This window comes from Mastigoproctus giganteus, chromosome 6 (assembly GCF_048544385.1).
Source record: "Mastigoproctus giganteus isolate SK-2022 chromosome 6, ASM4854438v1, whole genome shotgun sequence".
Lineage (NCBI taxonomy): Eukaryota > Metazoa > Arthropoda > Arachnida > Uropygi > Thelyphonidae > Mastigoproctus > Mastigoproctus giganteus.
In genome coordinates, this window is record NC_143580.1 from 140,092,417 (window position 1) to 140,104,744 (window position 12,328).

Consider the following 12,328-nt stretch of genomic DNA (forward strand, 5'->3'; position numbering starts at 1 on the left):
CTAATGATAGTACGCTGCTGCAAATGGATCTAGCAAAGTTGAGCAGATGGGCTAAGAGGGGGGGGGCAAATGAAGTTTAACATTGACAAATATAAAAGTACTGCATATGGGTAGCAGTAACCCAAGAGAAATGTATCAACTGTGTGGTACTACACTCAGGGAAGTGGAGAGTGAAAAATACCAGGGGGTAATTGTGCAGGCAGATATGAAGTTTTCTGAGCAGTGCAGACGGCCTGGAAGAGTAGCTCATGGTGTCTTGTCAGTGATATATACAGGAATTTTTCTAGCAGAGATAAGAGGTGATTATCCCCTAGTTGGTAATGCTCCTAAAAACAAAATAACAACAACAATGTCTTCACACAACAATAGGCATAGGCAGACTGTCAAGTGAGTGTTTGGTGGTGCATGCGGTTGAGTCATTGATAACCCAAGTGTAAATTTTTTGGCACAATTTGGAATAAAAACTCTTATTAGCCAAATTTTGACTCGTATTAAATAAGGTCTGGTATCATTTTATAATTCGTACTAAATCTAATTTTGAGGCTTTGCTGTACAGTTTAAAGAATTCAAGTCCTTGATAGAAATATCCTTTTTGTGATAATTTTTTGATCTTGTTGTTCATATTCAAAATGTATGGATATTTTGTCTGTGGTCCATAAATTTATCAGTGCATTTCAGTTGTTTTCTCACCCACTGCAACAGCTCAACTTCCTAAAATGAGGGTTACAATCGACTATGTGGTGCCTCCGTAGCCAGGTGGGCAGGAGCAACAGTGTAGCACATGCTTCTTGATCAGACCGGGGTTCGAGCCCATGACCACCAAATACGGAGGATGCGGAAAGGTTAGGAAATGACCACCACATAACCCCGGAGCAATATGGCCTTAGTTGCTAATGCTCCTAAAAACCAAATAACAACAACAAACCACTATGCAGTATACAGGATGTGGTCTAACCATTGCATTTTTACAATGGGATAATCACCTCTTTGTTCCAGCTGGAAAATTCATATATATGACAGAACCCATAAACTCTGTTACCAGCCTCTCAAATAGTCAGAGAATTTCATGTTAAATTGTACAGTTATCTCCAGTTTTTTTTTTATTATCAACTGTCTTGAATATAATGCTACCCATATAAATGTTATTCTGGAATTGCTGCTTCCCAAATCCAGTACCATACATTTATCAATGTCGAACCTTAATTGTCTTTTTTCAGCCATCTGCATAGTTTATCAAGATTTTGTTGAATACCCTGATTTTAAAGGATAATGTGAATATTAAATTTCCTATTTTTAAAAAAATAAAAGTTCAAGATTAGTCATTAAAAAAAGTACAAGCTTATTAGTTTAATATGCTGTGGAAATACAAGTTTTCAGGCTTGTATTTTTTTTTTTTTTTTCCAATTACAGAGGAAAATGTTTGTTATGCAATTTAAGCAATCAAAAGTGTGATATTAAAGTTATTTCCACCCACCCACCCACACACACACACACACACACACACACACACACAAGAATGTATTTTGCTTGCTTATTTGTTTTAAAATAATGCTATTATTGGTCCACAGTATCAAATAATATTAGCTCCTTATTACTGCAAGTGTTCTTTATGACAGTTTCCACAGGAAGCTAGGGTTTTTGACTCGAATTTTATATTTATATGAAAAATTGTTTAGAGCTTTTAGATTTGGAAAACCTTCAGAGAGTTAATAAATCCTTTAATATAAATTAGTGGGTAAAAAGTTATCATTTAATTCAGAAGTATTAATAACTGCATGTATTCACTAAGAGAAAAGATAATTTTGAATGGTTCTAAATGGTGCATTTATTGCTTCATTATTTTCTAGATTACATTTGTGTATGTTTTGTCTGTTTCTATTTTAGCCATGTTAACATTGGTCCACAGTATCAAGCAAGATTACCTCCTTATAACTGTAAGTATGTAAATTAGCATTGTGCTTGATGTAACTTTTAGGCCATGCTTGAATTATTTTGAGATGAACTTGTAACTTCTACCTTTTCTTTTAATTTTTTTTATTGGGTATAATGTGAGTCCCATAAGAGTTAAGGTAGGGATACTATATTAAACAGTTCAATTGCCTTTACTTACACTCTTAATTAATTCTTTTTCTGCTTCTTGACAATTGTAAAGAAGCCCAATATTTTCATATAACAATATAAAACCCATGAAACCATTTCTTTCCACCATCATTGGCTATGTTGCTTCAGGCAAATTTTTATTGATTTTTCACACGCTCATTACTTTTGCATTACTGTAGAACCCGAGAGGATTCTATTCAATGTAAGCAATACAATTTAATGATTACTACACCTGAACCATTATTCAAGGTCTAGGCCAAAAGTGGACAATTCATGGCCCATAGGCCATTTTATGGCAGCATATAACGTATTTGACGACAACATATTCAACAACATATACAACATATTTGACGGCCAGTGGTTAGTGATAATATTTTTATCAAATAATGAGTTATGATGAATATAAATCACAATGTCATTCTTAAAGGAAGATTTTGTCTGGCTGAATTAATAATGAGATAGTTTCAAAGGAACTGGATGCAAGATATGATTTTGTTATGATTTTAGATTTATAATTACTTTTAATTTAAAACAAAGCAATTACAAATGGACATTGTTCTGAATGAATCAGTGTTATGCATAGAGTTTCTTCTTGATTTTTATGCTTAGTGCCCTTGTGTCTAATTTTCATTAACCCCTTCAGGAGTATTTACATATATTTTGCACTTTTCAAGATTGTTCCACTACATTTCAAGTATATCCATTTATCTATATATTGACTTGAAATTTTCCTGGAGTATTGCCATCTCTTATTTGTGTTTCCAGATAATAGTTAACATGTTTTACAATAGATGGCAGCACAAAAATAGCTTTGATAATGATGGAGAAAATTGCACCTGTCAGCCATTATTGCCCATTTAAGTTAGAAAGCAGAAATTTTCTTGAATTGAGATCGCTAAGTTAATGAAATTGAATCAAGTGATATGTAAATGAACTGCAGTACCCCCTCAAACTTAAAATATTTGTGTAACCCTCTCAGAAACAGCCTTATTCGCATAGCCACCCACTCCCATTTTTAACAGAATTTATTAACTCGTAAATGGCTGAACTACATTGTGGTTTAAGCTTTAGATGTGAACTTAAGGCAGTGAGATAAGAAAAAAAATTTCAATGTGAGGAGTCAAACAGCTTATGATTTTATAGTAGTATAGGGATATTCAGCTCATTGTCAAGATTAAGAAGGAATGCAGTTGTGCATCAATGAGACTTTTTTTTTTTTTTTTTTTTAATGCTAACCAGTACCAAGAAGCCAAATGAAATGAACCCTAAAAGGTTATTTCGCTTTGGATATTGCAAAAGAGTTTTAATTCAAAACCTTAATACATATTTGAGCCATCTTTGGCTTTTATATATGAGCAACTGCCAGACCTGATTCTAATGCTCCATTTCATTCCACGGGTGGTCAGATGAATTGAGACCCCAGACTCTAAGCTAGCCAGTCCTATATGACAGGAATATTGATAGTGCCTATTTCCATAGTAATGCCTCTTTCTAGGTAGCACATAATTGTATAGAATGTTTAACTAGGTCATGGACTTTGTGGTTTCAGGCACTGTTAACAGCCAAATAAAAACCAGCTGAAATAGTCTTTTACTGGAAACTGCCCCTCTGCTAAACTTCATATTCAAGAAGAATTTGGTGCCTCCGTAGCCAGGTAGGAAGGAGCAGCAGTGCGTAGCACACGCTTCTTGATTAGACCAGGGTTCGAGCCTGTAACCACCAAAGACGGAGGATGCGGGAAGGTCAGGGAATGGCTACCGCATATTCCCGGAGCAATATGGCCTTAGTTGCTAATGCTCCTAAAAACCAAAACAAACACACAAGAAGAATTCACTCTGACAAGAAGTGCTATCTGTGCAATCTCTGTTCCCAAAGTATCTCTAGAATAAAACATTATGTAATGAGATTCTTAACTTCATAGCCTTTCTTCCACTGTTGAAAAATCGATCATTATGTTCACACATCTAAATCTTATATGCATCTACTATTGAACCCAAGTTGTGTATCTCCCTACAGATTATTGATGTACTGATAGAACCTTAGCACTTTGTGACCTCTTGAATCTAATGTTTAATGTTTTCCACAGATGACACATGTTACATTAACTGCCTATGATTCATTGAATACTTCTGAGTTTGGGAAGATGTACACACCTTATTTCTTTTTTTTTTCTCCATTTAAAGTATCACCTATGGTTTTCTATCATTGAATAACATCTGCTGGATTTTGGAAGGTTCAGATGCATTGCATTTGCACCCACAGAAGGGTTAGTGATAAGGGATCAACCACCAGTGTATGTTGAAAATCTGTAAGTTCCGAATCATAATCCATACTGGCTTTCAATGTACTACTGATGCAAGGGAGATCCACAAGATTTATATTGGTATGTCCGAACAAATGTGAATGTTAGGACCTCTGGTTAGTGATGGACATCAAGAGGTCATAATTGATTCTTTTGATTACAGCAAATCATTCGACTATGGCCATTACTAGTTCTGGCACAGTATGCAATGGAGGGGATACTTTTGTCCATATAGTGTAGTTTGTAACACAGCCGTATCAAAGTCATATTTTGGCCTGACCGCAAAGCCAGAAAAGAATGCATAGCTGCCAACTCTCCAGGTTTACTATGGAGGATTAGCCCCCCTTTTTTTTTTTTTTTTTTTTTTTTTTTGAGTCAATTTGATATCTTCTCCATCTAACCATTGTAACAAAGTTTGCCGCGTAGTGTTTGTCTTTTTACGATAACAAACATAGTTTTTCTCTGTGATTTTCTTTTTGGATAAAAATAGCAAACCTTCATTACAGTCTATCCATAATCCAGTGTGAATTATGGATCAATTGTAACAAAGGTTTACCAGGTTTGTAACAAATGATAGAAAAATGTCTAATAATTTTTAGTAGTCATAGTTGCTTTATTTTTAAACAGTTACATCTATTCTTTCATTTAAAGATAAAACTTTATATTTAACATCTGAACAACTAAACATCTGTGATATTTTAAACACTGCCCAATAATAAGGATGAAAAGTGCCCACTGAGTGCATTTAGCGGGTACTCTGCATGGAACTAAATTTGCTGACAACAAAAATAGTCAGATATCTCTTTTAACAAACTTCCATTTAGTGAATTTATTTGATTTCCCCCTCTGTGATTACGCTGAAAATAGTTCCTGTATAACAAAGAAAATTTCCATGTAACAAACTGATTTTGAGAGAGTATGCATTATTTGCACCTCTAGCCTTTAGGCAAGAGAGCTGATGCTGTAGAAAGCACAATTTAAGAAATTAAAAGGATTAAGAATTGATCCCTTTACCTTTTAAGATCTAAAGATATTAATTCTTAAGAGAACAAATTAAGAGCTAAAACATTACACAATTTAGTGGTGCCCGTAAAACCTATACAGTCGCCTCTATTGTACTAAGAAGTCATGCTGGTCAACTGCTATCTATGTGTCCACAGCCATTGGCAAAGATTAAGGCATATTCCCTCACAGACATTGGCTCTGGTCAACCTGTTTTCTACTGTAAGCATCCTATTAGCGAATTAGGAGAGTGATTTTCCTTTATCCCGGAAATTCATATGTTGTTTCACAGAAATGAGTCATCCACACGTTCACTAAATTTCACCTGTCTCGGTTTACATGGTAGCTACAAGTCAGTTTGTTTTAGCTGCTTTCTAAGTAACCTTACAAAGTCTAAGAGGAAGTCCTGTAGTGTAGTGGAAAAAGTAGAAATTTTTTAATGCCCTGATCTACACTTAATAGTGTAGATCAGGGTGTTAAAAAAAAAAAAAAAAAAAAAAAAAATCGCTTTAAAATTTGTTATCCCTGCCGGTAGTATGTCAACAATTTTGAAAAACCATGTTTCTATTCTCAAACTGTTTGAGGAAACAGGACCCAGTCTGAAGTGTGAGAAATTATGCCTGTATCAAGATGTAGATGAAACCATTTTTAAGTGGGTGAAGTTGATTCGAGACCAAAACTTGCCGATATCAGGGCCATTAATAAAAGAAAAGGCTATGGAGTACCCATCTTTTTTGGGAAATAAAACATTCCAAGCTAGTTCTGGTTGGCTGGATTAAATTTAAAAAGTGCCATGGCTTACTCAAAAAAAAAAAAGTTATTTCTGGTGAAAGGGGAGATTGAAGAAGACTATACCCATTGGAAACAAACTTTTTAAAAAAAAACTATGGAGGACTATGAGCCAAAAGACGTATTCAACATTAATGAAACAGGTCTATATTTTTTAAATGTTTTTTGAACAATACACTGACTTTTAAAGGTGATAAATGTTTAGATGGTAAAATTAGTAAGGAGAGAATTACTTGGTTGGTGCAAATATGGCTGGTAATGAAAAACTGAAGCTTTTGGTAATGGGCAGAAATAAACAACCCTGATGTTTCAAAGTAGTAAAGTAGTTTGAGTTGAACTACAACAAAAAATTTGGATTTTTTTGTACACTACAAAATTATACACTACAAAAAATTTGTAGTGAATAATCTTGCTACCTCTACTCTGCCAGATAGTGACTGGAGGGAGTCCGAGTAGTGTGTATGCAGGTGGCATTATCGAGGCCACGTTATGTCAAGGATCTGGGTATATTCTTACATGTGTACGCCATATCCAAAAATTTCATTACTTCATACAGCATCCCCCCCCACTTTTTCTTACTTATTGAATACACCATGAATTGTCAAACTAATAGAGCAAGTAGAGCAAGCTTATCTGCGAAAAGATCTAAACCTCCCAAACACTTCCTAGTTCATTTCACAAATACAGGTAGTTCTCAACTTTACGAGTTAATTCGTTCCTAGTGCGCACCCGTAAAGCGAAAACTCGTAAGGCGGGATTTTATTTCCCATAGACATAAGGTTAAAAATAGGGGTTATGTTCTCAACAATGAAATTAGTTAGCTAATTAGTTTATGTTTAAACAATGATTCATTTATCGAAAGAAATGAAAACGTAGCAAATTCAGCACTCGCAACTATGCACGCTGAATTTGATTGAAGCAAAAAAGAAATCTTCTGTGATGAACATATAAATAGAATTATTTATTCAGTTTTTTTATCTCATGCACAGGAAAAATTACAAAAGTGTAAAAAATTACAAAAATTTCAAAAGAAGAGGAGGAGACAGACATAACGTCAGCAAGTTTTACCTTTCCAGCATCATTGCCAGAATTAACTCTGCAGCTGATAAGCATACCACTGCGGAAGTTGAGGGCTGTGGAGATTTAGAAGAGGGTTTTTTCCAACACATCACAAAATTTATCTGCAGCTGCAGAATCAGCACTGGAGACTTCACTGCATACTTTACTGTTTTGGAAACCAGTGCGATGCTTGAACCTATTAAACCACCTGTTGCTTGCCATGAACTTGGCTTGTGGGTTCCCATACTTATCCTTAATATCTTCATAAATACTTGTTGCTTTTGCTTGTATGGCCATTAGACTCAGGGGCACTTACTTCTTAATCTGATTTTCCATCTTCAATATAGCACCTGAGTGCTCTTTTTTTTTTGATCACTGTTGATCTTAAATGCATGATCCTTCAACATGTTCTTTTATACGTGCACTGTCCCTTAAAATAGTATTTACTGTTGAAGCTGTGAGACCTAATTCCATGCAATAGATGACCACCTTTATCCTGCTTCGTACTTCTTAATTAATCATCTTCATTTCTAAATCAATTTTGTTTCGTTTCCTAGCACAGACATCTCTTGCACTTTCCATTGGTCCCTTTCCCTTCACCATTGTTATAAGTTAATAGGAATGAAGATAGGATTCTGAAAATTTATATATGTTTTTTATATGATTGAAGATTTCAGTGAAGGGGAACTCATTTCACCATAATACCATAACGTAAAAACCCACAGAATTATTGGTGTTATTGCAAATGCAATAAGATTGAGTTTACTACCCATTTATAATAAATTGCCCTACAGAAAAGCCCAATAAACCGGAAAGCACAATTTTTTTTTTATTGTTTTATGGTAGTGACCTCCAGAAATGTGTTTTAGGAACATATCACAAAGGCATTCAAAATTGATTGTTATAATGGAACATATGATAACGATGAAAGTGTAGTGCAATTTCCATTATAAAAATGACATTTTATGGAGATAAATAGCTTAGTTATATAACGAAAATTTCAACTTCTGATGGCTTGGAACGGATTACCAAAAAAAAAAAAAAAAAACAGTGTGTTATTGAGTTCATATTACGATATTTTCACGATACCTCCATTTATTCCTACAGGATGCAAAATACGTTTCCACAATTTTTTTAAGTTTGCACCAGCCAGCAAAAACTTAGGTAAAGTCGAATTTCCATAAGTTGAGTATTACATAAGCTGGGGAGTGCCTGTAAATATAATTAGTACTTGAAAATGCTCAACATCTTTCATAGAAAAATGTTTAGTATTTGAAGGGTTTTTTTTTTTTCCCTTAAAAACTGAATTTCATTAAAATTGATTAATCTGCTTAGACAGTACTGCTTGGTTGTGGAGATACAAACAGTGAGCCTAAGTTGTGGAGATACAGACTATGAACTAGGTTGTGGAGATAATGCAAACAATATACTAGATAGTGGAAATATGTAAGGCATTTTTTAAACATCCCAAATAAAGTAAAACTGCACAAATGCGAAATAGCTGAATGTATGTGACTGTATCTGAATACCAATGATGATATGCTTAAAAATATTATCATTGGTTCAAATAACAGATATTATAATTGTTCTCATCTAATCCAATCACATATCCAGAGAATGCAGTTAAGACCCTTCATTACAGACACCCTCACCGCAAGATAGAAAGTAAATTGAACAAATAAATTTTGTTAAATTTTCTTTATATCAGATTTCTTCTGACAACAGAAAGATTTCTTGAAAATTTTTAGTAAATTCTTTTCTTCCTACTGTATACCTCTTGTATAATTACTTTGCTAATGATGATGTAGAGTAGGGGGTCCCCAAACTTTTAGAGAAGTGGGCCACATGTGAATTTTTGGAATATTTGGTGGGCTTGAGAAAATTACTAATTACTGAAAACTACATTTTCTGCATAACTTTAATGTTATGCAGAGAAACAAACTTTACACATACCTATATCTACAGATTCAAAAATAATTCGATGGATATGTAATATAAAATATACCAGTTTGTTTATATCAAATTTTAATTATTCCTTATTTATTGTACTAATAAAAGTACAGCTAGTAATACAACAAAATCAATTATTACTCTTTTATTGTACTAATCACAAAAATACAGTTAGTAATACAACAAAATTGTAATTGATGCGATGAATGTGGTTATAGAGTGCGACTAAGTTTCGTAATATTGGGTTTTCAAGTACTAGATCCAATTCTTAAAAGTCATGCAAATGCGGGTCAGTTGGACGTGATCGTATTTTTGATTTTACATATTTCATTTTTGTAAAGATCTGCTCACATATACATGTACTTCCGAAAATTAACATAACCTTTCTTGCAAAATTTTTAATTTTTGGATAATCTGACTCAGATAATGTTGAATAATATTGAATTAGAATTTCATTTTTAAATATTATATTCAGTACATCATTACATTGAAGATCTACCAACTCTAATTGTAAATTCTCATCAACATCGTTCACAGGTACGTCAAACGGATTTTGAAAAAGTTCAAACACCTTTGAATTATTTTTAAAATCAGAAAATCTATCCGCAGAATTTTCCTGCAACAAACTAATGTTTTGAACAAAATTTTCAGTGGAAAAATTACAACTAAGCAAATTTTTAGATAAATTATTGCAACCTGAAAAATGTATAAAATTATTCCGAAGTAGTTGACTTTTAAATAACTCCAGTTTTGTTTCAAATGCTTTGACATAATGATACAATTCATTGACAAGTGTGTTTCGTCCTTATAATTTCATATTAAGAAAATTCAGGTGCTTACATATATGTATCTGTTAAAAAAGGCAAGGTTTCACAACCATTTGTGATCTAACAGTTCTGGAACAGGTTTCAGTTTTTCGTTCATAAATAGATCTATTTTGATCCCAAGTTAAAAAAATCGCTTCAACACATTACCCCGACTCAACCATCATACTTCAGTGTGGTACAACAAATCACTTATTCAGCCTCAATAGTTTCAAGAAAATTTTTGAATTTCCAATGATTCAGACCAGTCTTGCAAATAAAATTTACTGTTGATATTGCAGTTAATGTGACTGAATCTATGCCCAAAAATTTTCCACACAAAGACTGTTGGTAAATTATACAATGAAATTGCATTTGATTTTTTAATATATTTACTCTCAAGATATTTATAAAGCTGGCCCATGAACCCAATTTTAGTACCTACCATATTTTTAGCACCATCCGTCGTACCCGCTGATAACAAATCTCAATTCAATTTCAGGCTGTAAATTGCTTCTGACACACTCAAAAAATATATTTTCACCTGTTGTTGTATCTTTCAAGCTTTTTAATGCAACTAGCTCTTCAGTTACTGCAAAATATTGACTTACACCTCAGATATAAATTAGTAATTGAACTGTGTGGCTTGTATCCTCACTCTCATCAATTGCTATTGAAAAACGTTAAAAATCACAAACTTTTTCTACGAATTGATTTTGAAAATCGGCTCCTAAATCTTCAATTCTTCTTGTTACAGTTGATGAAGATAAACTTACAGATGCAAAACTCTTTACTTTCTCAGGACATACTTCTTCTGCAATTGCTAAACAAATTTGTAAAGGCCCTTCCTTCTTTGGCAATGATTTGGGAGGCTCGAAAACTAGCTCTAACTGCAGATAAATTTTGATGAGTAAAAGTTCTAATCTTCTGTTGTTGACTTCGAAAAGTTTGGGTTAGTTCTTGGAGTTTGTTCTGCCACAAAGCTCCTTGAAATTTATCATAATTTGAGGCATGTTTTGTGGTGTAGTGATGTTTCACATTATATTCCTTGAACACCGACAAGGCTTCATTGCAAATAAGACCTGTGCAAGTATCATTGAGCAGTGCAAAAAAGTAATTAATTGACCACAGCTTATTAAAAATCCGACACTCAGCATCAACTTTTCTTTTTTTTTTTTGACATCACCTTCAACATGATTTTTATATAGTCACTGGAATAAAAAAAAATACTCATGAATAATGAAGTAAGTAAGAACTGACGTGTCTTAAAATTTTATGAAATATCTTAACGTAAAGGTTATTATTAGGGCGCAAACACACTATTATCACTTCATGAGACTTCACTCGTATGCATATCTAACATCAAATGTGGGGGAGCTATATTTACCAATTATTTTATTGCTCAGAGAGCACTGTTCTAATTTGCTGTATTCACAAGATAACACATCAGGCTTCAAGGCCAAAAAACATTGTCAGGATCTCAGATTTTTCTGTTTGAACAGAAATTTCATTAGGCATGACCGCGTGACAAGAGGAAAATGGAGGAAATGCTAATAGAAAATTAAATTAGAAGTAAATAACATGTTTTCAATAAACAAGTAAGAATATCCGAAAATAAATAAAAGCTTCAAGGACATTCCTCCTGTGCCTATTCCGAAGCATCCTCCACTTCAACCAGCTACTCGGCATACTCACCGCAAATGTCTAGTCACAGGGACACTCAAAAATGGCCAAAGGAGGAAAATAGACCAACAGAATTACAAATTGAGAGGACAAACAAGTCGATCATTTCAATTTGCACAACTCTTAACAATTTCTTACAAGTTCAATTTTTAGGGTTGAGAAGTAGTTTTTTGTTGTTATTAAATTTCATTAAAAATTTTTATTTCGTATTTTGACTGAATAAGTCCTTATTCAAAATTAAACTTGCAGTATTTTAACTTTCCTTTAACATATAACTAATTTTTCCTTAGCGCTGATTGAATTTCAAAATTGCGTATTTTGCCCTTGAATGTCATCCTTAATTGGATTATATAGGAAATTAAATTGTTCTTTATTCATTCCTAAGTACATCGTGAAATGATTTTCATCTTCTTCTAAGTCCTGCAGTAAATGATGAAATTTGCCTTTTTCTGTTCTCTTCCAGTGGATGTCGTGTATCCATTGCATACTCTTTTGTTTTCTCGGCTATAAGAAAAGCACATGCATTTTCAGCATTTCATGCTGAAGTATAATAAAATTTCCAAGATACCCCTTTTATAACATTTGTAAAAGCAGAAATCATAAAACACCCTGTTGAGATGATTATTTAGGAAGAAAGAAT

At 33.4% G+C, this 12,328-nt stretch overlaps 1 protein-coding gene across 1 annotated transcript in view; it reads left to right on the forward strand.

Moving 5' to 3' along the window:
* The window catches only part of LOC150084620 (uncharacterized), a 582,065-nt gene that overhangs the window by 314,076 nt on the left and 255,661 nt on the right, over positions 1-12,328 (forward strand). Inside the window, exon 12 of the mRNA XM_090376306.1 lies at positions 1,885-1,934. Within this exon, the coding sequence (XP_090232432.1) occupies positions 1,885-1,934 (50 nt within the window). The remainder of the gene's footprint in view (positions 1-1,884; positions 1,935-12,328) is intronic.